Below are 27,285 nucleotides of genomic sequence, written 5' to 3'. Positions count from 1 at the left end.
GCTGATCTCGAACTCCTGGGCTCAAGTGATCCTTCTGCCTCAGCCTCCCAAATTGCTGGTAATACAGGTGAGCCACTTCGTCCGGCCCATTTTGTGTTTCTTTAACTTTGGTCACCTATGCTGTGTGTGTCCTATGCTGAGCTTAAACTCAGGTGGGTGTAATGCTGACATCTCAGAGTTGGCCCCACGGATTACCAGCTAACCAGGGCAAATGTTTGGCTATTTATAAGACAGAGAAGTAATCCCCAGGGTAAACAGAGGCCATCAAAGGCAGTGGACTAAGCTGCCGTGTAGAGGTGTGAGGGAAGGGGCTAGCCTTGGACCACTGATCACCACAGGGATAGCTCTGGCTGGCTGCTGCCCCATCTGCGTGTGGACTTTCTCTGCAGGGTGTGGCAAAGGATGGTGAGCCACATAGTCAGATTGAGTCAAGAATCTCATTTTTGTAAAAATAATATATATAAAGCACCCCTGGGTGTTTTAGTAAATATCAGTGTTGATTCTATCAGACTTGTATTATCATCCCAGATGGTACAGCTGAGCCAAACCACCAGTCAGTCCTTCCCAGTTTGTGTCTTTGTGGCTGTTTGAGGCTCTAACTGGTGCTGAGGTGTGCATCAAGAGCTCACAAGTGGCTGGGTATGGTGGCACACACCTGTAATCCCAGCACTTTGGGAGGCCAAGATGGGCAGATCACTTGAGGTCAGGAGCTCGAGACCAGCCTGACCAACATGGTGAAACCTTGTCTGTACTAAAAATACAAAAATTAGCTGGGTGTTGTGGCGGGCACCCGTAATCCCAGCTGCTCAGGAGACTAAGGCAGGAGAATCGCTTGAACCCGGGAGGCGGAGATTGCAATGAGCCGAGATCACGTGACTGCACTCCAGCCTGGGCGACAAAGTGAGACCCTGTCTCAGAAAAAAAAATTAAGGTCGGGCGCCGTGGCTCACACCTGTAATCCCAGCACTTTAGGAGGCTGAGGCGAGCGGATCGCCTGAGGTCAGGAGTTCGAGACCAGCCTGGCCAACATGGTGAAACCCCGTCTCTATTAAAAATACAAAAATTAGCCGGGCGTGGTGGTGGACACCTGTAATCCCAGCTATTCGGAAGGCTGAGGCAGGAGACTCACTTGAACCTGGGAGGCAGAGGTTGCAGTGAGCCGAGATCATGCCACTGCACTCCAACCTGGGTAACAGATCAAGACTCCATCTAAAAAAATAAATAAATAAATAAAATTTAAAAACTCACAGGAAACACAGATTAAGGTCACCCTGGGTCCCTCCATTGGTTCAAGCACAACTGGCTAAAAAACAACCAAAATAGTAGATAGACCAGCCTGGCCAGAAGCCAGAAGCAGCCTGTGGTGGAAGGAAGACCCAGGGGAAGCCTCTGCCTCAAAGTCCCACCTGCTCAGCAGGTCTGCTCCCACCTCTCAGTGCTCCCTGAGTGCCAATCATTAGAGCATCAAACCTCTCTGGTCCTCAGTGTCCTTATCTGTAAAACAGGGTTAATGTTATCCTTCAGTCAGTTTTTCTCTATAACAGTTCCTAAGGCTGCAGAAGACTGGAACATTCTCTGGGGTAATTCTTTATACTGTAGAGTCTATAGAAAGTGTCTATACAGTTGGGATGCTCCAAAATCATAGTAGTTATTAATAGGCTGCCAAGACTGAGGGAGGGTGTAAAGCCGGTTGTACGCAACAAAGCTTTGAAAGGCAGCCTAGAACAGGAAGCACCAGCATGAGTTGCAGACGTCAGGCATGGTGGCCCTGCATGAGATGTGGGCAGAGGGGAAGGCGAAGGCCTGGGCAGTACTTCACAATTTGGGCCTCAAGAGCTCCCCCAACCTCTACAGTGTGGTTATTATTAGGATGAGAAGGAGGCGCAGTAGACTGAAAAAATCCTCAGCTCAATGTACAAGGCTTCCCACGTTGCTGCAGGTGACCTATTTTGGATGCAGAAAAGCATGGTGATGCTGGGCGCGGTGGCTCACGCCTGTAATCCCAGCACTTTGCGGGGCTGAGATGGGTGGATCACGAGGTCAGGAGATCGAGACTATCCTGGCTAACATGGTGAAACCCCGTCTCTACTAAAAATACAAAAAAAATTAGCCGGGCATAGGTGGCGGGCGCCTGTAGTCCCAGCTACTCGGGAGGCTGAGGCAGGAGAATGGTGTGAACCCAGGAGGCAGAGCTTGCAGTGAGCCGAGATCGAGCCACTGCTCTCCAGCCTGGGCGACAGAGCAAGACTCTGTCTCAAAAAATAAATAAATTAATTTAATTTAATTAAAAAAAAAAGCATGGTGATAGGGATAGTAATTGCTAGCAATTTTAAAAACCTAGCAACTCTCCGGTGTCTTATCTGATCAGACATGGAAGCCATGTTTAATCTTGGCCCACCTTGAATTGCTGTTGACCCTAAGCATATGAGCAAGTTCTGCAAAGCTCCAGTTAATAGTGTGAGGCTCTTTAAACAGGGATTCACACAGGAGCGCCATCTGCATTTCTTTTCTTTTCTTTTCTTTCTTTTTTTTTTTTTTTGAGAAACAGTCTCACTTTGTCGCTCAGGCTGGAGTGCAGTGGCGCAATCTCAGCTGACTGCAACCTCCGCCTCCTGGGTTGAAGCGATTCTCCTGCCTCAGCCTCCCGAGCAGCTGGGATTACAGATGTGCACCACCACGCCCAGCTAATTTTTCTATTTTTAGTAGAGATGGGGTTTCACCATGTTGGCCACGCTTGTCTCGAACTCCTGACCTTGTGATCCGCCCGCCTCGGCCTCCCAAAGTGCTGGGATTACAGGCGTGAGCCCCCGCGCCCGGCCCGCCGACTGCATTTCTAATGCTTGATTTCTTCAGCATAGAGGTAGCATGCAGGTGTTCATGATAGTATCCTTATGCCCTTTTGCATGTATGAAATATTTCATAATGATTTTTTAAAGGACAGCATAGGCTGGGTGTGGTGGCTCATGCCTGTAATCCCAGCACTTTGGGAGGCCAAGGCGGGTGGATCACTTGAGCTCAGGAGTTTGAGAGCAGCTTGGCCAACATGGTGAAACCCCGTCTCTACTAAAAATACAAAAATCAGCCTGGCACGGTGGCACGCAGCTACAATCCCAGATCCTCGGGAGGCTGAGGCAGGGGAATCGCTTGAACCTGGGAGGCAGAGGTTGCAGTGAGCCAAGTTCGCGCCACAGCACTCCAGCCTGGGTGACAGAGCGAGACCCTGTCTCTCAAAAAAAGTACAACCTAAGTACAAGCCTAGTCCCACCAGCAAATAGCAGCCCATCCTTGGTTGCATAACCTGGAGGAGAGGAGCAGAGCCACAGTCAGAGCCTCACGCCGCAGATTCGCCTGCCATGATTCCACTCAGGCTGGAAACATTCCCTAAACAACTCATAAAGGAGACAGTGCACTCTAAGCACACTGAAGGGTGAGAGGAGGCTGCCCAAGGATTAAAATTTTAACCCAGATGGCCGGGCACGGTGGCTCACACCTGTAATCCCAGCACTTTGGGAGGCTGAGGCAAGTGGATCACGAGGTCAGGAGTTCAAGACCAGCCTGGCCAAGATGGTGAAATCCTGTCTCTACTAAAAATACAAAAAAAATTAGCCAGCTATGGTGGCAGGTGCTTGTAATCCCAGTTACTCAGGGATTACAGAGAGAGGCAGAGAATTGCTTGAACCCAGGAGGTGGAGGTTGCAGTGAGCCGAGATCGAGCCACTGCACTCCAGCCTGGGTGACAGAGCAAGACTCTGTCTCAAAAAAAAAAAAAAAATTTAACCCAGGTGATCTGCAGGGTGAGAGGGCAGGTTGTACAAAGTTCAGTTTGAAGGGCTGTGTGTGCTCACTCCTGCCATCCATCAGGCCTTTGGGGCGCGTGGGCCTGGCAGAATGAGTGATCTGTGAAACTGAATTTTTCCACAGGCCCACCCTGAGCAGTGAGTTATTAAACATCAGTGAAGAGCAAGGAAGGGTATGTTAGTCCATTTTGTGTTGCTGTAAAGGAATACTGAAGCTGGGTAATTTATATAGAAAAGAGGTTTATTTGGCTCATAGTTGTGCAAGCTGTACATGAAGTCTGCTCAGCTTCTGATGAGGATCTCAGGAAACTTATAATCACAGCAGACACTGGGCGCTGTGGCTCATGCCTGTAATGCCAGCACTTTGGGAGGCCGAGGTGGGTGGATAACCTGAGGTCAGGAGTTTGAGACCAGCCTGGGCAATATGGTGAAACTCCAACTGTACTAAAATTACAAAAATTAGCCCGGCATGGTGGTGGGTGACTGTAATCCCAGCTACTCGGGAGGCTGAGGCACGAGAATCACTTGAACCCGGGAGGTGGAGGTTGCAGTGAGCCGAGATCACACCATTGCTCTTCAGCCCGGGCGACACAGTGAGACTCTGTCTCAAAAAAAAAAAAAACTCGCAGCAGAAGACGAAGGGGGAGTAGGTGTGTCACATGGAGAGGGAGGCAGAGGAGAAAGAGGGAGAGGAGGCGCCAGGCTCTTTTAAACAACCAGCTGTCACATGAACTAACAGTGAGAGTCGCTCATCACCAAGGGGTGGCACCAAGCTATTCATGAGGGATCCTCCCTATGACCTACACATCTCCCTCTAGTCCCCCACCTCCCACACTGGGGATTACATTTCAACATGAGGTTTGGAGGGGACAAACACCCAAACCATTTCAAAGAGATATTAAAGCCTGAGCGACACGGCGAAACTCCGTCTCTACAAAAAACACAAAAATTAGCCAGGTGTGGTGGCACACACTTACAGGCTCAGCTTCTTGGGAGGCTAAAGTGGGAGGATAACTTGAGCCCAGGAGGTTGAGGCTGCAGTGAGCCATGATCACACCACTGCACACTCCTGCCTAAGTAAGAAAGCAAGACCCTGGAAAGAAAAAAAAAAGGAGATGTTAAGATCTCTGTTCAACCAACCAAGACAACAAAGATAGGTTTCTGTGCTCTACACACTGGGAGCAGTACTGCTTCTGTTCTCTGTGCTCTCCGCCCCAGGGCCAGCATTTCTCCGCCTGGGTCTGGGCTCTGGACAGTTCTCTTAGTCTCCCAAATCTTTTCCAAGTCCAATTGGTATAAAAATCATTTACCAGATGTCTCCCTCAGGTTCTTTGTTCAAAAGCAACAAAGACTAACTTAAGTAACTTAAGCAAAAAGTTAACTGAGTAACTTAAGCAAAAAGGGAATGGACAACAGGAAGTGGGAGAGGAAAATGACCGAAGGCACAAAGCCCAGGCTCGGAAGGGGCAGGGCCTGGGTTGCCCTTGGGGCCTGGGAAAGGAAAGTAAATGGATGTTTCATCTGGTCCTCAGTGCTGAATACATCTAATCCAGCGTGAGTGGGCAGGGAAGCGTGTGAGTGAGTGTGTGTAAGTTTGAGTTTCTTTTTCCTTCATCCCTAGGTCTCTCCAGGCTAGACTGAAATATCAGGGAGGAAGGGTTCTAACTGCCTGGCTGGGTCACATGCTCAGCCTTGGCTAGAGGAAGGCAGCGCATCCTCCTCCTTGACGGGTACTTATCATGTGCTAGTTTGAGGTCATTTCTCCAAAGCAAAGTGGGAGCAGAAACCGAGGCTAGGAGACTGGACGCTGGGCAGAAGCAAAATCAGTGGCTGCTCCCCCAGAGCCTGTTCCTTGTCTGCCTCATTTTTTTTTTTTTTTTTTCGAGATGAGTTTCACTCTTGTCACCCAGGCTGGAGTGCAATGGCATATTCTCGGTTCACTGCAACCTCTGCCTCCCGGGTTCAAGAGATTCTCGTGCCTCAGGCTCCCAAGTAGCTGGGATTACAGGCACCCGCCACCACGACTGGCTAATTTTTATTTTTATTTTTATTTTATTTTTATTTTTAGTAGAGACGGGGTTTCACCATGTTGGCCAAATTGATCTCAAACTCCTGACCTCAGGTGATCCACCCGTCTCGGCCTCCCAAAGTGTTGGGATTACAGGTGTGAGCCACCGCGCCCGGCCCCTTGTCTGGCTTTTTAACAAGACATTTGTCTTCCAGCAGATCCCAAACTCCAGGACAGGGACATTTTCCTCCACTTTTGTTTCCTTTGGTGGCGGACAGGGGAGGTCAGCGCCATCCCAAACACTTGGTAGCTGCATAATAAAGGCTTATGGAATTGAGTTCGATCAAATCCAAGAGAAGAAAAATGGAAGCGCAGAGCTTTCCAAAATACTGAAAGCATTCAGAACATCTTGGTGCCCTAGGGTAAAGTGGAAAGAGTTAAATATTTCAGACTGGCTTTGTGTTTCTGACCCCTCCTTCACCCGCGCTGGGCTGGGTGTTGCTCTGTGGTGATGCATGGTAAAGGAATAATTGGCCATATTCTGTTAAGGCGTGACATCTAAAAGTGAAGGTTTTCTTCTGAGATAAAGTTTGAAAAGGGGCTCAGTAGAGGCCGGGTATTAATTTCCGTCCTGGAGGAAGAAAGGCATGGAAACTGCAGTAAGTTTGTGTTGACTTCATTAGTCTGTTGATGCTGGAGCACACGGCCTGTCCCCTTCACAGCTAGAAAGAACACAAGTCCCTGCCTCAGTCAAAGCCTGCATATTGTCTCCCAATCAATGGCGCACCTTACCTTCTATTTATTTATTTATTTATGTATTTATTTGAGACGGAGTCTCGCTCTGTCGCCCAGCACCCAGGCTGGAGTGCAGTGGTGCGATCTCAGCTCACTGCAGCCTCTTCCTCCCGGGTTGAAGCAGTTCTCCTGCCTCAGCCTCCTGAGTAGCTGGGATTACAGGCATGCGCCACGACACCTGGCTATTGTATTTTTAGTAGAGATGGGGTTTTGCCATGTTGGCCAGGCTGGTCTCGAGCTGCTGACCTCAGGTGATCCGCCCACCTCGGCCTCACAAAGTGCTGGGGTTACCACCGGCCCAGCGCACTTTACTTTCAAGCGATGATGTGCCCACTATGATTAGGGGCCATATATGTTCTCTGAGAAGTCTTCCATCGGGGCAAGCCAGTCTACATCTCGCAGTCCGCATGTGAAGTAACAAGCCTTTCTCTTTCATCTGTGAAATCAAAACCTCTGTTCGAACAGATAAACATATCATGCTGCTTCTGTGTTGAATAACTAAAGACCACACTTGAACTACTTTCAGGAGTCGGGAAGAATAACTGGCCAACTCATGCATCGTGATACCATTTTATAGTTTTCATTCCAAAGGTACTTGAAGAACAACTTCAACCACACAAAACTCTGTTCCCTGATGACTGCCCTTTAGAAGGTGGATGTTTCCTGGGGACATTGCACAGTTGGCTGCTGCCGGAGATGGGGTGCCGCCAGGGAACATGGGGTGTCCAGGCACTCTTACACAGATACTTTCTGGTTGAAAAATATTTTGCAAGCAAGAAAACTGAGCCTCATAACTGTAGAGTGACTTACTTGTATTCTGCAGAAAAGACCCTCAGAGATGGCTCAACCCTGGACATATTGTGGTATTTGGCTTTCTTTTTTAATTTAGAAATCTTTCTTAGAGAAAGACAGAGACGTCATTCCTAGCCTTGCACACAGACACCCCAAATAAACAGGCCCCACAGGAGGAGTATGGTGATCTAGAACCCAGCTTCTTGACGGAGGGGTAGGTGTCTCAGCTGATTCTGTCTGCTCAGCAGCACCCCTCACACTGTGCAAATGCTAGTCATGAAGGTGAACTTGCCTGCGCTGGGCACCCCTCTGCCCTCACAGCTGGGCACCCCTCCGCCCTCACAGGTGGGCACCCCTCCGCCCTCACAGCTGGGCACCCCTCTGCCCTCACAGCTGGGCACTCCTCCACCCTCACAGGGCACCCCTCCACCCTCATAGCTGGGCACCCCTCCGCCCTCACAGGGCACCCCTCCGCCCTCACAGCTGGGCACGCCTTCGCCCTAGCAGCTGGGCCCTGCTGACCAAGCTCTCCTTCCTTGTCAGAAGGTGGCTCTGTAGCTTTCTGAGATTTTGGAGAGGAAGAGAGAAGGCTTGTGGGAAAACTTCCCCTTCCCAGGCACAAGTTCAGAGCCCGTCAGCCCAGAAATGCCCCCGTGTGCCCTGGCATCCAGGGTCTCCATCTCAGAGAAGGCCCAAGGGCCAGCCCAGGGTGCCTCTGGGAGCCAAGGAAACTCCCCTGCTGCTAAGTAAATGGAAGTAGCTTGGCCTGTGGTTTCTATACTGGGGCCCCTGATCTGACTGCAGAGGAGAACAACAAGCCACCCCAAAGGCGTTCCTGGGCCTGGATTCCCAGAGTGGGGGCCGGGGCTTCTGTGTTAGACCGTGATCAGGGATTTTAGAGGTTGGATCACCTCAATGACCCTCTAAAAATTTAAATCTGAAAAATAAATAAAAATTCCAATCTGATCATTCCCACTGCAACCCCCTGTGTGGTGCCCCAGTGCTGGGAGGATAAAGCCTCAGGGCCTTTCCCGTCCCTCCCCACTTTCCACCTCAGGAAGGAGTCTCGCTCTGTCGCCCAGGCTGGAGTGCAGTGGTGCAATCTCAGCTCACTGCAAGCTCCGCCTCCTGGGTTCACCCCATTCTCCTGCCTCAGCCTCCTGAGTAGTTGGGACTACAGGCACCCGCCACCACATCCGGCTAATTTTTTTGTATTTTTCTTAGTAGAGACGGGGTTTCACCGTGTTAGCCAGGATGGTCTTGATCTCCTGACCTCATGATCCGCCTGCCTCGGCCTCCCAAAGTGCTGGGATTACAGGTGTGAGCCGCTGCACCCGGCCAAGACTTCATAGTCTTAAAATGGCAGTAGTCCTCAAATGGATCTACAGATTCAAACACAAGCCCAATCAAAATCCCTGCTCTTTTCGCAGACATTGACAGATCTGAATTTTAATATGGAAATAAAAGGGAGCCCCCCAAATCAAAACAATCTTATAAAAGAAGAACAAAACTAAGACCTCACATTTTCCAATTCCAAAAGTTACTGCAAAACTACAACAATCAAGACAGTGTGATACTGACATAAGGGTAGTCATATAAGTCAATAGAATAAAATTCAGGTTCAGAAATAAACTCATACAGTTATGGTCAATTGGTTTTTGACAAGAGCGCCAACATTATTCAATAAGGGAAAGAATCGTCTTTTCAATAAATGGTGCTGGAACAACCAGATATCCACATGTAAAAGAGTAAATTTGGGCCAGGTGCAGTGGCTCACGCCTGTAATCCCAGCACTTTGGGAGGCTGAGGTGGGTGGATCACGAGGTCAGGAGATCAAGACCATCCTGGCTAACACGGTGAATCCCTGTCTCTACTAAAAAAAATTTAAAAAATTAGCCGGGTGTGGTGGTGGGTGCCTGTAGTCCCAGCTACTGGGGAGGCTGAGGCAGGAGAATGGCATGAACCTGGGAGGCGGAGCTTGCAGTCAGCTGAGACTGTGCCACTGCACTCCAGCCTGGGCAACAGAGCAAGACGCCATCTCAAAAAAAAGAGTAAATTTGAACCCCCACCTCATACCATATACAAAAAATTAATTCAAAATGGATCACAGACCTCATCCGAAGAGCTAGAGCTGCAAAATTATTAGAATAATACATAGCTATAAATCTTCACGACCTCAGATTAGGCAATGGTTTCTTAAGTACACCACCCAAAACACAGGTGACAAAAGAACAAATTAGATAAATTGAACTTCATCAAAAACATTTGCAGCCAGGCACAGTAGCTCATGCCTGTAATCCCAGCACTTTGGGAGGCTGAAGCGGGCAGATCATTTGAGGTCAGGAGTTCAAGACTAGCCTGGCCAAAATGGTGAAACCCCATCTCTACTCATAATACAAAAATTAGCTGGACATGGTGGCAGATGCCTGTAATCCCAGCTACTCAGGAGGCTGAGGCAGGAGAATTGCTTGAACCAGGAAGGCGGTGGCTGCAGTGAGTCAAAATCGTGCCATGGCACTTTAGCCTGGGCAACAGGGCGAGATTCCATCTCAAAAAAAAAAAAAAGAAAAAAAATTTGTCCCTCAAGGAACACTGTCAATACAGTGAAAAGATAATGCATAGAATGGAAGAAATACTTGCAAATTATATATCTGATAATATATATGTATCTAGAATATATAAATAACTTTTTTTTTTTTTTTGAGATGGAGTCTTGCTCTGTCACACCCAGGCTGGAGTGCAGTGGTGCAATCTCGGCTCACTGCAACCTCTGCCTCCTGGGTTCAAGCAATTCTCCTGCCTCAGCCTCCCATGTAGCTGGGATTACAGGTGCCTGCCATCACGCCTGGCTAATTTTTTGTATTTTTAGTAGAGACGGGTTTTCACCATGTTGGCCAGGCTGGTCTTGAACTCCTGACCTCAGATGATCCGCCCACCTCAGCCTCCCAAAGTGCTGGGATTACAGGTGTGAGCCACCACACCCAGCCATAAATAATTCTTACAACTCAATAATAGAAGAAAAAAAAAAAAAAACCAAGTAACCCAATTTAAAAATAAGCAAAGAATCAGAATTCTTCAAAGATGGACAAATGGCCAATAAGCACCTGAAAAGTTGCTCAACGTCATTAGTCATCAAAGAAATGCAAATCAAAACCACAGTGAAATGCCGCTTCGCATACACTGGGATGGCTAACCTCGAAATGACAGATATGAAAAAGAAACAAAAGGGAGATGTGGAGGATGGGGAGAAATGGAAACCTCATACATTGGTGGTGAGATGTAAAATGATGCAGCTGTTTTAGAAAACGGTTTGCTAGTTCTTCAAAAGGTTAAACATAGAGTTACCAGTATGACCTAGTAATTCTGCTCCTACTTCTACACCTAAGTGAAATGGAAATGTACGTCTACACAAAAACTCCTACAAAAATGCACATAGCAGCATCACTCCCAATAGCCAAAGAGTGGAATCAGGCCGATGCCCATCTACTGATGAGTGGATGAGTGGATGTGGCACCCACGCAATGGAATATTATTGGCCATAAAGTTGGATGAAGTGCTGGTACAGGCTACCACATGGAGGAACCTTGAAAACATTGTGTTAAGTCAAAGAAGTCAGTTATAAAAGACCTCATGTTGTATGATTCCATGTATGTGAAATGGCGGGAACAGGTAAATCCATGGAGACAGAAAATCCTAGGGCTGGCGGGTAGGGGATGTTTTGGAAAAACTCAAACCTGTATTTGTTTTGTTTTCATGCCACAACAATCAACACAGACTTCTCTGACCAAGGGGGGCGGTTTCCCTACCAACAAGCAATAGGCACCAGCTGGGTCTGATACTACCTGTGTGGAGCTAGGGTCAGTTCCCACAGGTAGAGGGCTCAGTCCCTAAGACTGCATCTTCCTGCAGACACCAGTCACAAGTCCAGGCCTCTGGAAATTCTGACCAACCAGCTTTAAGCTGGGGGGTCTCACAACCCCCTCTTTGGGTTGAATTAATTTGCCAGAGCTGCTCACCGAACTCGAGGGAAAACTTAGGTTTACCAGTTTATTATAAAAGATATTGCAAAGATACAGATGAAGAGATGCATAGGGTGAGGCACGTGGGAAGGGGTATGGAGCTTTCATGCCCCCCGCAGGTGCACCTGCCTCCGGAAACCTCCTTGTGGTCAGCTGTCTAGAGCGCTCCAGCCCAATCCTCTTGGGTTTTTTTTTTTTTTTTTTTTCTTCTGAGACGGAGTCTCACTCTGTCGCCCAGGCTGGAGTGCAGTGGTGCGATCTCGGCTCACTGCAAGCTCTGCCTCCAGGGTTCATGCCATTCTCCTGCCTCAGCCTCCCGAGTAGCTGGGACTACAGGCGCCCACCACCACGCCGGGCTAATTTTTTTTGTATGTTTTAGTAGAGACGGGGTTTCACCGTGTTAGCCAGGCTGGTTTTGATCTCCTGACCTCGTGATCCGCCTGCCTTAGCCTCCCAAAGTGGCTGGGATTGCAGGTGTGAGCCACTGCGCCCGGCCACCTGTTCCGATTCTTTTTTCCCTCTCTGTGTAGCATTCTTTTCTCCAGGGTGTGAGGCAGGACCCTCTGTGGCAGGTAAAAGGAGGGTAGGAGAAGGTCAAAGAGATATTCCGTTTACTTTACCAGGGGAGGGCTTTGGGAGTTATGAATCAGGAACTGTGGATGAATATATATATATGTATAATGTGTGTGTATATATATATATATTATCATGAGGGGAAATAGGGAGTGATTGTTAATGGGCATGGAGTCTCTTTTTGGGGAGCATTTAGAAAAAAGTGCTCCTAAGTGGATTGTAGTGATGGTTGCACATGTCTGTAAATATACTACTAACTTCCGAATTCTATGCTTTAAATTGGGAACCGCATTCTATGGGATCTATCTCTCAGACAACTTTTTTTAAAATCACACATTCCAACACACTTCCCGAGTGTCGTAAGGGTGGGCGGCCTCTCAGCGTGACAGCTCCACTCTATGACTGCGCCTTCATTCAAAAACCATGTGACCTGCCAACGACGCGCCGGATGATGTGGGAGATGGTGACATGACCAGGACCCAGGCCTGGCCTTTCTGAGACTCGTAGTCTGTTTGGAGAAGCAAATGAATACCCAAATACCTCTGCCAGAAGAGGAACTGTGGGTGCTCATGACAGGAATGGCACAAAGTGTAAGACAAAATGATGAAAGGAAAAGCTGGAAACCCCAACCAGTCCTTCCTCCTGCGGAGGAGGTGAGCCTGGGGCAGAGGGTGGTGGCGTTCGGCAGGGATGTTCCTTCTCCCTCCTTTGGGGGGTCACTGAATGGACGAGTGAACTGACGGGTGCCTGTTGAGGGCCTGCTGAGGCTCAGCCCACGGGTGATGGGCGTCCTGGGGGAATGCAAGGAGCGCCGAGGCACAAACCGTGGCACCTGGGACTCTAAGTCCACCAGGAAGGGATCAGGGAGAAGCTGACGCCCAGAGTGAATGGTCCGCAAAGGCAGCAGGGGCGGGGCGCTGGGTTGTTCACCCAGAATGGCAAGTGCTGTCGGAGAGCTATGTCCTCCCCAGTTTCTGTCCTGACTGTGCTCTGAAAGCCCGCTGTGCCGGCAGATGCCTGCTGGGCGCGTCCTCATGGACAGGCACACAGCGCTGTGCGGCATTCATGGTTTGAGCCTGGGGTAGGGAGGAGACGGTGGACCCGCAGCTAAGTCCCTGAGAGCTGGCTTCCTCCTTTCTTCGGGGTCCATCTGAGGCAGGTCTGTGGAGGTCTGAGGTTTAGAGAGCTCCTACTGCCCATGGGGGAAAGGCGACAGCCTTTGCTGGGGAGGAGGCCTGAGAAGAGGGGTGGGAAGCGCCGGTCCGGGATGCCAGCCCCTGCCCGCCTTCTGGAGGCTTTCCCTACCTTACCTCCATCCCCAGGCTCTTGAGCCCTCCTTGCTCTCTCAAACTCTGCTCCAAAGAAGGCAGCTCATCCCCAGGCCCCCAGCACCACCAGAGTTTCCCCACGTGGGAAAGGGTGGCTCAGGGAATGGCGTCCTCCCAACACCCATGTCAACGAACACAGAGCGGCAAAGGGCCAGCCCCGCTGGAGTGAGTTCGCCCATCAAAGGAGGAAATGCAAGGGCTGCGTTGGGGCTGGGGAAAGGGGCATTTTAAACCTCATCTTTCATTCTAAAAAGAAAGTCTTCACCCCTAGTTAAAATCGTACTTTAGGTGAAGGACTTACCTTTTGGGGAGCACCCTGAGGATTCCTAATAAAATCAGAGAAGCCCGCCTAGTAAAAGGCTACCAGGAGCCTGATCGCCTCTCTTAAACCTAACCTCTCTTCCCACCGCAGAAGAAAAGCCCCAGTTTCTTGAGTAAAAGGCTCAGATCCCAGCACTTTGGGAGGCCGAGGCGGGTGGATTGTCTGAGGTCACAAGTTTGAGACCAGCCTGCCCAACATGGTGAAACTCTGTTTCTAAAAATATAAAAATTAGTCAGTTGTGGTGGCAGGCACCTGTAATCCCAGCTACTCAGGAAGCTGAGGCAGGAGAATCGCTTGAACCTAGGAGGCTGAGGTTGCAGTGAGCTGAGATCCCGGCATTGCACTCTAGCCTGGGTGATAAGAGCAAGACTCTGTCTGAAGAAAAAAAAGAAGGAAGGAAGGAAGAAGCAAAGGGGAAAAAGCAGACCTGCAGGAAACCCCTCCAGCCCGATCACGACTCCTGGGACCCTTTATAACTCCTGTGAGAGGCTGGAGGATACCCGGCCCAGCAATGTGACTTGCTTCCTTCCACACAACTCTGAAACTTGTGACTTGGTCTGAAGGAAAATGGTACCACGATGTCTCTCCATCCTCCATCTCCTCCCCACCCTTAGCCTGGTGCCATTTTCTCTACCTGGGCACCCAACCTTTCTTGCCTAGCCAGTGCCTGTCCCTCCTACAGGAAGCCTCCTCCAGCAGTCCAGTTCTCTGCTACAAACCACAAAAACCAGCTCTGGCTGATTTAGGTAGAAGTGGAATTCATCACATCAGGTGCACACATTCTGGGAGGAAGGGACCCAGGCTGGGAGGCTGGACATCCTCCTCAGGACTGGTCTGGCAGGGAGGAAAAGCGTTGCCACCACTGCTTGGCACAGATTCCCAAGTGCACCCCAGCCCCACTCACATGGCCTGCCAGAGCAGCTGCCACCTGGGATGCCTCCGAATCAGGCTGAGGCTGCCCACGCTCCTGCACCTGCTTTCTGAGTGGCATCTGCCTGGCAGGGTTGAGGTTCCCCATCCCTCACTGTAGCCACAAGGGAGTCTGGCACAGTGAGTGCCTGGCATTTTCAGTGTCTCTGGTGGGGGATTCCTCAAATACAGGAAAGGAGATAAAGATCCCAGATGACAGATGGCATCCTCCCACGAGTGAGGCCATCTAACTCTGCTCTTTTCTTTCTTTCTTTCTCTTTCTTTCTTTCTCTCTCTCTTTCTTTCTTTCTTTCTTTTTCTTTCTTTCTCTCTCTCTCTCTTTCTTTCTCTCTTTCTCTCGCTCTTTCTTTCTTTCTAAATAAAAATAGAGACAGGGTTTTGTCATGTTGCCCAGGCTAGTCTTGAACTCCTGAGCTCAAGTGATCTGCCCACCTCGGCCTCCCAGAGTACTGGGATTACAGGTGTGAGCCACCGTGCCTGGCCTCACCGCACTCTCTCTGCTGCCTGCCTTCCCTGGCCCACACAATCTCTGAGTCTGATAACAGGCATCCAGGCTGTATCAGTCATTCAATGCATATTTGAGGGCCCAGGCCAAGTGCCAGGGTCTCATCCTTAGAAGAGTGTTCTGTACACATCACTTAAAACTCTGTTTCCCTCTGAGCAAAGGATCAGCACCCTTAGACTGCAACAAAACAGAGGCGTTACACAAGTTCCTAGATACCTCTTAAAAAGGAAGTCCTGTGGGCTGAGGACGAGCGTAATAGCTGCCAGGCTCCTTCAGCATCAGGGACATTCCAACTGTCCCTCACACTGTAGTTCATTCGAAAATAACTTCCTAGAATAGACAGTGCTGTCAGCATCTTTCTGCTGACCATAGACTACTCTGGGCAGTATTTTGAAAATGAAACTGATGTATCAAAAGCTTGCAACAGGAAGCAGCAAGGTTGACTTGACTGCCTTTCCTTGTGGGGAGCCTTGGGCTGTGACCCAGGGTCATGAGAGTGGGTCCCCTGGGCATGCAGCCAGGGACCAAGAGCTTAGTTCTCTGTTCCCCCACTGTCCCACTGAATGGCCACATAACCCTGGGTAAGTCGCCTGGATCTGTTTCCGCATCTGTGGACAAAGCTGGTGTTCGGTACTCCCCACACAGTGGCTTAGAGGACCACAATGGGCAAATAAAAGGCTACCAATGGACATTCTCTCAGTGTTGCTAAATGGTTAGAGTTAATAGTGCATTTGGCCTGGATTGAAACAAAACTAAACCCTCCACTTTTACCAAAGAAAATGAGGGCTCCCCCAAAATAAGTAAACCCAGTCTCTGGAGTGAGTACGAGCTCTTTTTTCTGGGTATTTTCACTGCTCTCTTAAGAAGGGCCTGACCCATCGCGCTCAGGGGAAATAAGCGCTGGGAGGAAGGAAGGGGAATCGAACCGCGGTCTTAGGTCCGGGCTCTGGCAGGCACCGCCTCCGCCCCGCCTCGCCCCGCCTCGCTCCGCCCTGCGGCCCCCGCCGCGGCCCCGCGAAGGATCCGCCAATGAAGCGCCCAGGAACTGCATGACCTCATCAGGAGGCTCCCTCATTGGCTGCTGCCGCCGCGCGTGGTCGGCTCGTTCCTTTCGACTCCAGAAAGCCGCGCCGGCCCCAGTCCCCGTGGGCTGAAGGCAGGTTGAGTTCTTCCCCAGGTCTGCGAGCCTCGAAGGCTTCTCTCAGACAGCAGACCCCTTAGAAGCGCAAGGCTGCTTTCTGACAAAGAATCAAGTGTTCCTTTCAACAAGCCAAGGGACTGGTTTTCTCGCTGACCCTTTGACAGGTATGTTCCCGGGATTTTGCTGGGACCTTCATCTTCCCCTCCCTACGTCCCTGACACATCTGGCTTCCCACTCGTTTCAGTCATGTATTCTGTGGAGTTTTCTCTTGCTTCGCAGTAGATGGACTTCTGAAGCCCCACCTTACTGTTAAATGCCAGTGATCATCTCCCCCCACGCTAACCCGGGAATTAGTCCACTGACACCCCCAGAGAGGGGACGCACCTTTCACAAGGTCACACGGCAGGTCAGTTACAGAGATGAAAATCAAATCCAGGTTTCCTAACTTCAAGAGTTTTTTCAGATGCCTTATTATTATTATTCGTTTTATTTTTATTTTTCATTTTTTATTTTTTTGAGACGGAGTCTCACTCTGTCACCCAGGGTGGAGTGCAGTGGAGTGATCTTGGTTCACTGCAATCTCTGCTTCCCGGGTTTAAGCGATTCTTCTGCCTCAGCCTCCTGAGTAGCTGGGATTACAAGTGCCCACCACCATGCCCGGCTAATTTTTGTATTTTTAATAGAGACGGGTTTCATCATGTTGGCCAGGCTGGTCTCGAACTCCTGACCTCAGGTGATCCGCCCGCCTCGGCCTCCCAAAGTGCTTGGGACTACAGGTGTGAGCCATCTCACCTGGTAATTATTATTATTATTTTTTAATTTGCTGCCTGAGAGCTCAGAAAGGAACCTCAGCTGGATGGGAGCACCCATATACCAATCCCATTCCAGCCACTCTCACTTTGACAGGACAGAATCACCGACCAGAGCCCAGGACCTCCTCGACTAGCACTCTCCTCTTACAAATAAGGAAACTGAAGGGTACCTGATCATGAACAAGTTGATGGGCAGCACTTGACCCAGACCTTTTACTTCTTACCCCTCCACCCCAGTTTGGACTCCCAAATGTGGGGAGGAATGGAATGCCCTACCAGTCCCCAAGGAACAGTTAATGCCGTCAGCATGGTTTTAGTACCTTTAGCATTGGATTTGGGAGAAAGGAAACAATCAGAAGTGTCTGTATGCCTCACCAGCTTTCCAGCAGATCCCATAAGCCTTCACCTCCAACCCTTCTGACCACCAAGTGCTTTGCTGCAGGAAAGCAGACCAGATTGTTGGGTTTTTCTCATCTGATGGTCGGGGGTGATCTGGGACTGCATATGTCTGAACACTGTGACCCTATTTTGAGTGCAAGAGTTTTGAAAACCCAGGACCACTTTGTTAGACGGTGAGGGTTGGCAAGCAGACTGGACCTGAGATCTTTTTTCAAGGCTTGGCTTGGGGGTAACATCCTCCAGGAAGACTTACTGGAGCACCCACCACAGTTAATTCCTGGCATTCCTCTGGGTCCAGCTGCAGAGCTGTTGTTCACTTCTTTCCCCCACTAGACTGTGAGTTCCTTGAGGGATGGGACCATACCCTACACAATATTGTATCACTAAGGCCTAACACTGTGTCTGGCATATAGTAGGTACTCAATAAACATTTGTTGAATTGAACTATGGAAACCTTGCACCCTATCGGCCTTGTGCAGGGGAAGATCACTCACAATTCCTCACTGAAGCAGATCCTGTGTCTATCAGGCTCCTTCACACAAAATGAGAATTAGTTTCTTTTTTTCATAGTAACGTGTCTGAAGTGCAAACTTCAAACCTGTTTGCTGATACAACTCCCCAGGAACAACCAGGTTCCTTGTGGCCATCTAGTTCGTGATTTCTCTTTAAAACTCCTGATGTCAGCTGGGCGTGGTGGCTCACACCTGTAATCCCAGCACTTTGGGAGGCTGAGGTGGGCAGATCACTTGAGGTCGGGAGTTCGAGACCAGACTGGCCAACATGGTGAAATCCTATCTCTACTAAAAATACAAAAATTAGGCAGGCATGGTGGCATATGCTAGTAATCTCAGCTACTTGGGAAGGTGAGGCAGGAGGATCACTTGAACCCAGGAGGCAGAAGTTGCAATGAGCCAAGATTGTGCCACTGCATTCCAGCCTGGGCGACAGAGCAAGACTTTATCTCAAAAAAAAAAAAAAAAAAAGCACAAAAAAACAAAACAAACTAACTCCTGATATGTGAATCAACAACATCATTTAAATCAAACCATTTTGCCAGGCGTGGTGGCTCACACCTGTAATCCCGGCACTTTGGGAGGCCAAGGTGGGCAGATCACCTGAGGTCAGGAGTTCAAGACCAGCCTGGCCAACATTAGCCAGGGCATTAGCTACAAACATTAGCTGGGAATGGTAGCAGATTCCTGTAATCCCAGCTACTTGGGAGGCTGAGGCAGGCAGAGAGAATTGCTGGAACCCAAGAGGCGGAGGTTGCAGTGAGCTGAGATCAAGCCGCTGCACTCCAACCTGGGTGACAGAGCAAGACTCCATCTAAAAAAAAATTAAATAAATAAAACCATTCCACGTGTTTTCTTCTGTGCCTGGTCTGCTAGGAAACTCAGAAATCAGTGTAACCTCATGCTGAGGAACAGTCAGTCTCCTCCCTGTTGGCAGATACACCTTTCTCCCCCGTATCTGAATAGTTTCCCATCTTTACTTTGATGTTCATTTACAGATATAGGTGGGCATTTTATCACAAACCCACTCTATGCCTTTTTTGGAGAATATAGGAGAGGCGGGGTACAGGGTAACAGGGAAGTGTCCCCAGAACTCTGAGTTTGAGGAAAACACTCATGAAGATTCCTATTAAAGGCAGGGCAAGACAGCTCATGCCTGTACTGCCAGCACTTTGGGAGGCCAAAGTGGGTGGATCACTCAAGCCTAGGAGCTTGAGACCAGCCTAGGCAACAAAGCGGGACCCCCATCTCTACAAAATTAAAAAAAGTTAGCTGGACATGGTGGCGCTACTTGGGAGGTTTAAGCAGGAGCATTGGTTGAGCCCAGGAGTTCAAGGCTGCAGTGAGCTATGATGGTGCCACTGCATGCCAGCCCAAGAGACACAAAGCAAGACCCTGTCTCTAAAAAAAACAAAGAAAGAAAGAAAAAAAACGGGCAGGCACGGTGGCTCACGCCTATAATCCCAGCACTTTGGGAGGCTGAGGCGGGCAGATCATGAGGTCTGGAGTTCAAGATCATCCTGGCCAACATGGTGAAGCCCTGTCTCTACTAAAAATACAAAAAATGGCCAGGCGTGGTGGCTCACGCCTGTAATCCCAGCACTTTGGGAGGCCGAGGCAGGCAGATCACAAGGTCAGGAGATTGAGATCATCCTGGCTAACACGGTGAAAGCCCGTCTGTATTAAAAATAGAAAAAATTGGCTGGGCGTGGTGGCGGGCGCCTGTAGTCCCAGCTACCCGGGAGGCTGAGGCGGGAGAATGGTGTGAACCTGGGAGGCGGAGCTTGCAGTGAGCCGAGATCGGGCCACTGCACGCCAGCCTGGGTGACAGAACAAGACTCCGTCTCAAAAACAAAAAAACAAAAAATGAGCCAGGCGCGGTGGCATGTGCCTGTAATCCCAGCTACTTGGGAGGCTGAGGCAGGAGAATCGCTTGAACTGCAGAGGCAGAGGTTGTTGCAGTGAGCCGAGATTGTGTCACTGCGCTCCAGCCTGGCAACAGAGCAAGACTCCGTCAAAAAAAAAAAAAAAATGCTAGGCATGGTGGCTCATGCCTGTAATCCCAGCACTCTGGAAGGCTGAGGTGGGAGGTCGCTTGAGGTCAGGAGTTTGAGACCACCCTGGCCAACATAGTGAGACCCTGTCTCTAAAGTAAAAAACATAACAACAACAACAACAAAAAACCCCTTCCTATTACACAAAGGTTCCTATTTTACAGGCTCAAACCAAAATCAGCTTAATTGTTATGGTGTCTAAAGCCTGTGCAAGGTTGGCATGTACGGAGATGAGAAGTTAAAATTCACAAAGCTGGTCCAGCCTCATTCTGGGCAGGGGGAGATAGGCTTTGGACATGTGGATATTCTGAACCCTGGAGAAGTGGGTTCAACAGCGGGACTGATATCAGGGGAACCAGCCCCCAATATTTCAACGTAGGTTCTTTCTATTTTCCCTAAGTGTCGGCCGGTCTGAGAAATAAAGAGTACAAAGAGAGGAGTTTTACAGCTGGGCCTCCGGGGGTGACATCACATATCAGTAGGTCTGTGATGTCCACCTGAGCCTCAAAACCAGCAGGTTTTTATTAAGGACTTTAAAAGGGAAGGGGGTGTATGAACAGGGAGTAGGTCACAAAGATCACATGCTTTAAAGGGCAATAAAGATCACAAGGCAAAGGGCAAAGCAAAGATCACAAGGCAAAGGGCAAAATTAGAATTACTGATGAGGGTCTATGTTCAGCTGTGCACATATTGTCTTGATAAACATCTTAAACAACAGAAAACAGTGTTCGAGAGCAGAGAACTGGTCTGACCTCAAATTTACCAGGGCGGGATCTTTTCCTCAACCTAATAAGCCTGAGGGTACTGCAGGAGACCAGGGCGTATTTCAGTTCTTATCTCAACTGCATAAAACAGACACTCCCAGAGCGGCCATTTATAGACCTCCCCCCAGGAATGCATTCCTTCCAAAGGGTATTAATTATTAATATTCCTTGCTGGGAAAAGAATTCAGCGATATCTCGCCTATGTGTACGTCTGTTTATAGGCTCTCTGCAAGAAGAAAAATATGGCTGTATTCTGCCCGACCCCGCAGGCAGTCAGACCTTATGGTTATCTTCCCTTGTTCCCTGAAAATCGCTGTTATTCTGTTCTTTTTCAAGGTGCACTGATTTCATATTGTCCAAACACACATGTTTTACAATCAATTTATACAATAGTGGTCCTGAGGTGAAGTACATTCTCAGCTTACGAAGATAACAGGATTAAGAGATTAAAGACAGGCATAAGAAATTATAAGAGTATTATTTGGGAACTGATAAATGTCCATGAAATCTTCACAATTTATGGTCAGAGATTGCAGTAAAGACAGGCATAAGAAATTATAAAAGTATTAATTTTGGGAACTGATAAATGTCCATGAAATCATCACAATTTATGTTCCTCTGCCACAGCTCCAGCCGGTCCCTCCATTAGGGGTCCCTAACTTCCCACAACAGACCGAGATGGCCTTCTGAGCTTTTCCAGGGCTGATGACCACCTTCTTGATACCTTCCCCTCTCTGATTCTGAGTTTGTGCCCACCAGGTAAGTTAAGGATGATTTCGGCTTTGCATGCTTCCTGACACTAGGAGTGGGGTCTCCTGATTATGAGATACTGGGGGTTGGCTTCTACTGCAAATGAGAGTTGGCCTGGGATTGAAACAGTGGTCTCTGGTGGGCTTCATTAGTGGGACTAGGCAGAGCACCCTGGAACACTGACATATTTCTAGACTTGCAAAGCTGAAACTTCAGACCATGGTTTCTACACCTGACTCATGCTACCCAGGGCCCTCCCTGAGCAGCCAACCAGCCTCCTCCATCTGGCTGTCCCTCTCAGATGGCAACAAATGGTAAATTAGAAGCACCAGCTTTGGTGCCTATAGTGGAGTTGCCCAGCAAGTTTCCCACTGCTTTGTCCCTACAATGGGAATCATGGTTCCAGGCAGTTGGAAGTGGCCCTTTGGAAGAAAGTTAGGGGGCCCTCAGGGAACTCCAAGGAGGAAGGGCACAGAGCCATCCTGAATCCATCCTCAGAAACCCTGCTCAAGACAATGGCACTGATGCAGCTTTTTTTTTTTTTTTTTAAAGACAGAGTCTTGCTCTTGTTGCCCAGGCTGGGATGCAATGGCGCAATCTTGGCTCACCATAACTTCCACCTCCTGGGTTCAAGTGATTCTCCTGCCTCAGCTTCCCAAGTAGCTGGGATTTCAGGCATGCGCCACCTTGCCCGGCTAATTTTGTATTTTTAGTAGACTGGGTTTCTCCATGTTGGTCAGGCTGGTCTCAAATTCCTTCACCTCCCAAAGTGCTGGAATTACAGGTGTGAGCCACTGTGCGTGGCCTAATGCAGATTTTATAAATAATAACCTTGTCCATTAAAGCAAACCTGAAGGCTCGAGGTCTGATAAACCTGGAGGTTGGATAATTCAAGTGTAGCACAGTCATGCCATGGAATATTACACACCAGAGAAAAGAGGACACAACGCCATTTTTAGAAAGCTCAAAACAAGTGAAACCAAACGATATCGTGTATAGCAGGGGTCCCCAACCCCTGGACCACAGACTGGTACTGGCTAGTGGCCCATTAGGAACCAGGCCACACAGCAGGAGGTGAGTGGTGGGTGAGCAAGCGAAACTTCACCTGTATTTACAACTGCTCCCTATGGCTCACATTACTGCCTGAGCTCTGCCTCCTGTCAGATCAGCGGCAGCATTACAGTCTCATAGGAGCACAAACCCTACTGTGAACTGTGCATGTGAGGGATCTAGGTTGCATACTCCTTATGAGAATCTAATGCCTGTCTCTCATCACCCCCAGATGGGGCCATCTAGTTGCAGGAAAACAAGCTCAGGGCTCCCACTGATTCTACATGATGGTGAGTTTTATAATTATTTCGTTATATATTATAAGGCAATAAGAATAGAAATAAAGTGCACAATAAATGTAATATGCTTGAATCAGCCCAAAACCATCCCCCCATCTCCCCCTACCCATGGAAAAATTGTCTTCCATGAAACTGGTCCTTGGTGCCAAAAAGCTTGGAGACCTCTGGTGTATAGGGTTACATGTTGTACTCACATTATAAGAAGTGGCAGAAAGCAAGTTTAGTGATAAAACTAGCTAAAAAACAAAGCAAGGGTATAACAAACACAAAAATCACAATGTAGTTAACTCTGGGATAGCCAATAGTTTCCCTGGTGTTCATCTTATTATTTTATTATGTAGGTGCCCCTTGATTCTGGGTATTTTTGTATGTATCAAATATTACATAATTAAAAGCCAGCCGAAGCCAGCTATCATGACTGCACTCTCATTACTCACGCCCCGGGCCTGCAAGCTGTGGTGTGGTTTCCAGGTTCCCCGTGAGCATCGCCGCAGCGACCGCCCACAGCACCAGCTGCTGATGGCTCACACCTCCCGGGGCTCCAAGGCCTGTCCCTGGCTCTGGCAGCGAGATGACAGGGCTGTTGCCCCAGCAGGGTGAGGCCAAAGGTTAGAGGTGAGAGGTGATCATTCTTTCTGCTGGCACACTGAGGCCCCTTGTGGATCCCCGTTTCTGGGTTTCTGTCTCCCCCTTCAACCTGCCCATTGGCTTCAGACAGTGGATCCCCACTTCCCTGTGGGGCTGTTCACCGAGATGCTCACCTGCCCAATCCCAGCCCCTCCACCTTCCTTCGACTAATTCATTCATTCAACCTGTATTGACTGAGTACTCACCGTGCATCAGGCACCATTCTCAGTGCCGGGAATGCCGTTATGAACAGAACCACACACAAATCCCTGCCCTCCTGGGGCTTTTGCTCTAGTGAGGGGAGGCAGATAATACACACTCAGTTAATAACCATAGATCAGGTGGGACAAGAAGAAAACTACAGCAGGATAAGGGGGTAAGGGTGAAGGGAATGAGGGGGAGCAAAGCTGGACAGAGTGGTCGGGGAAGGTCTCTGTGAGGATGTGACCTCCCTCACTGCCTTCAGAAGGAAGGTAGGGAGAGACCACATGGGTTTCTGGGGAAGAGGCTTCCAGGCCACGTGAGGGAGGAGAAAGGGCAAAGTTCTGACCCCTCCTCCCACCAGTGTCTCCTTCCCCTAAGCTCTCTCCATCCTAACCTGGCCACAATCCCTCTCTCATTCTCTCTCTCTGTTTTCTCTCTCACGCCCGCTCCCTTGCTGCTCACCTCTTCCCTTATTCTGATTGCACAGGGAATCCAGGCTTTCGGAGATGAGGACTGGGAGGTCTCCAGACCACACAAGCTCCCTATTTGCACTGGCCTTTGGAATGAGCCTACAGCCTGCCTCCATTGCTCCTGGCACCCCAGCTGTTCTCAAGGAATTGGCCAGAAGTCAGACTCCCTTCCCAGCCGTCCTCCACTTCTTTCCTGCCAGGCACCCCAGGCCCCATGGTGGGATTGGGCCTATAGGCTGTGATTTTCCACATCCTTGTCAAACCTGTACTACCTGAATGCCTAGAGGAAAAGATACTGCCTTAATTACAATTATGAGCATGAATGCCTTCTTACTCCTGAATTTAGCTGAGTGCTGCCTGCAGGTAAAGTCACCTGGAGAACCATCCAGGGACTTTGTCCTCATAGGATCACTTGTACCTCTCTAGGGTTGCTGTGGCAGCTGCCAGAGTGGCCCAGGCCATGGATGAGGGCCAGGATATGGACGGCAGATGCGGAAATGAGCCCAGAGGCCACAGGGCCCAGCTCTCAGGCTCCCAGTGAAGCCTGGTGAAGCCCAGAGGGTTCCTTCTCTCTCCTGCTTCAGGCTGACAATGTTTGTCAGCCTCTGCTCCCAAACCCTATACCCAGCAACCTCTGCACCCAAGCACGTGTTCTGAAGAATATTCTGGCGTTGGGCCCCTGTAGGTGGCCTGCCATGAAGGTGGAAGCCTAGAACGTAGTGACATGGATTCATTATTGGGATGTTCATCCTAAGGAAATGCACTCGCAGGCGGCTCTAGACCTTGGGGACTCCAGCCTCGTTCATTTAAGCTCCCACACTGTGCCAGGCCCTATGTGGGTTGCAAGGGGCAGAGAGACGCAGAATGACAGCCGACATGGCACTCCATTGGCACACTGGCACTGTTCTTTTTTTTTTTTTTTGAGATGGAGTCTTGCTCTGTCACCCAGACTGGAGTGCGGTGGCATGATGGAGGTGCAACCTCCACCTCATGGGTTCAAGCGATTCTCCTGCCTCAGCCTCCTGAGTAGCTGGGACTACAGGTGCCCACCACCATGTCTGGCTAATTTTTTTGTATTTTTAGTAGAGACAGGGTTTCACCATGTTAGCCAGAACGGTCTCGATCTTCTGACCTCGTGATCCACCCAAAGTGCTGGGATTACAGGCATGAGCCACAGAGCCTGGCACGCTGGCACTGTTCTCTGTGCCCTACCTGTATTTCCTCATTTCCTCCTCAACCAGCTCCAGGGGGAGGTATCACAGCCAAGGAATGGAGGCCTGGGGATGTTAAATGCCATGGCTCGGGCAGCACCCGTCCTCATGAAGCCACCTTATCAGGTAGGGAGGCGGACGGATGGCCCTCGTCATTTACCCTCCAGTGTGGCAACTGAGGCAGTGTACTCATTAGTCATGATTGAGACCCTGCCCCTTCCCAGAGGGAGGTGGCAAGTGCTGTCACACAAGGTCTGTCCGATGTTGATCAAGGCTGCCCAGTGACCTTTGGCCTGTGTCTGAAAGAAGGCACAGGAATCTTTCTCCCGGACCAGATGGAGAACATTCCCAGCAAATCTGGAGAGACAGACTGGAGTTGGGAGAACAGGAGGGTGTCAGGAGAGAGGAAACATCTCCTGTGGAGATTTCTTCTCCTTCCCTTCCTGCTCCCTCTTGGCGGAAGCTAAGGGCCAGGGCACTAAAGGGTCCCCTGTTGAAACTCTAACGTTCTAGTTCCCCTTTCCCTGGGCTGTTCACAGTGTCCAGGGCCTGTCAGCTCAACTTCCATCACCTCGGCAGTCCCTGAGGCGCTTGAAAGGGATACTGGTCACATCAGAAAACACCTCCTGATCTTCCCTCCTCACCTCTCTTAAATATCTGTGATTCAGCCTCCTCATTGGTAAACTGAGGTCCACAATGTGTGTTCTTCATCAACTCCGGGCTGTGGTGGAGATGAGAACCTGCGTGTGACTACTCTTGGAAAGTTGGAGTAAGGGCACCCAGAAGGAACGACGATGACTCCTCAGTGCCTCCTTGTGACTGCGGGTGGGCTATGGACCCTTCCAGACTGACAGCTTCACTCTCAAATGCAGGACCCAGAATCCAACACCGCCACCATCACAGCTATTTCCCTGGCAGTATTCTCAACACTGCAGTCACAGTGATAGTCCAAAGTGTAGGTCTGATCATGCCACTCTTCTGTGAAAAGCCCTGCATGGCTGCTCCATGTCACCAGAGTAAAAGCTAAAGTCTTTTTTTTTCTTTTTCTTTCTTTCTTTTTTTTTTTGAGACGGAGTCTCGCTCTGTTGTCCAGGCTGTAGTGCAGTGGCGCGATCTCAGCTCACTGTAAGCTCCGCCTCCCGGGTTCACGCCATTCTCCTGCCTCAGCCTCCCGAGTAGCTGGGACTACAGGCACCCGCCACCACGCCCGGCTAATTTTTAAAAATATTTTTAGTAGAGATGGGGTTTCACCATGTTAGCCAGGATGGTCTCAATATCCTGACCTCGTGATCCACTCGCCTTGGCTTCCCTAAGTGCTGGGATTACAGGTGTGAGCCACCGCGCCTGGCCAAAAGCCAAAGTCTTATAATGGCCCACCAGGCACTACACAGAACTCCCCCCAACCTCTCAGAGCTCATCTCCTGCCTCGGCCCCTCTCCCTCACTCCACCCAGCCCCTCTGGCCTCTGCCATTTCTCCATCCCACCCAATGTGCTCTAACCCCAGAAACTTCGCACTTGTGGTGTTCTCTGCCTGGGATACCCCTCCCCCAGAGATATCCTCATGGCTTCCTCTTACTTTCTTCAAGTCCAGTGCCACCTCCGTGAGGCCATCCCTGACTGCCCCATTTTAAATGGCAACACTTGCTCAGGCTGAAGTGCGTTCACTGCTCACTGCAGCCTCCACCTTCTGGGCTCAAGCAATCATCCTGCCTCAGCCTCCTGAGTAGCTGGGATTATAGGCATGAGCCACCTGCCTGTCCCAACTCTTTATGTTCCTCACTGGACCCTTCTCTGTTTCTTCAAATAGCGATTTTTACAGTCTAGTTTACTACTTTATTTTGCTTATTTTTCCCCCAAACTGGAATGTAAGCTCTCTCAAGGTAGGAATTTTGTCTTTTTAGTTCACAATTCTATCTCTGGCA

The 27,285-nt window shown here is 49.6% G+C and overlaps 1 protein-coding gene across 3 annotated transcripts; it reads left to right on the top strand.

Moving 5' to 3' along the window:
• On the top strand, positions 1 to 25,127 carry LOC129012153 (uncharacterized). Of its 3 annotated transcripts, XM_063651995.1 has the most exons (5): positions 16,189 to 16,374; positions 21,379 to 21,510; positions 22,784 to 22,841; positions 23,322 to 23,446; positions 24,169 to 24,462. In XM_063651995.1, the coding sequence occupies exons 3-5, from the start codon at positions 22,836 to 22,838 to the stop codon at positions 24,425 to 24,427; spliced, it is 390 nt and encodes a 129-aa protein (XP_063508065.1). In that variant the 5' UTR covers positions 16,189 to 16,374; positions 21,379 to 21,510; positions 22,784 to 22,835; the 3' UTR covers positions 24,428 to 24,462. The 3 variants fall into 3 exon arrangements, 1 of the variants encoding a protein (XP_063508065.1); XR_010123782.1 differs by lacking the exons at positions 16,189 to 16,374; positions 23,322 to 23,446 and adding an exon at positions 1 to 67; XR_008493571.2 differs by lacking the exon at positions 23,322 to 23,446 and having other exon boundaries at positions 24,169 to 25,127.
• Positions 25,128 to 27,285: the final 2,158 nt, after the last annotated feature.

Source organism: Pongo pygmaeus, chromosome 15 (genome assembly GCF_028885625.2).
Source record: "Pongo pygmaeus isolate AG05252 chromosome 15, NHGRI_mPonPyg2-v2.0_pri, whole genome shotgun sequence".
Taxonomy (NCBI): domain Eukaryota; kingdom Metazoa; phylum Chordata; class Mammalia; order Primates; family Hominidae; genus Pongo; species Pongo pygmaeus.
This window is presented reverse-complemented; position numbering and strand designations above follow the sequence as displayed.

Coding starts and splice junctions, on each gene's coding strand:
- LOC129012153 (XM_063651995.1), top strand. Junction 23,447..24,168: donor AGGGCTGTTGCCCCAGCAGG/GTGAGGCCAAAG, acceptor CTGATTGCACAG/GGAATCCAGGCTTTCGGAGA.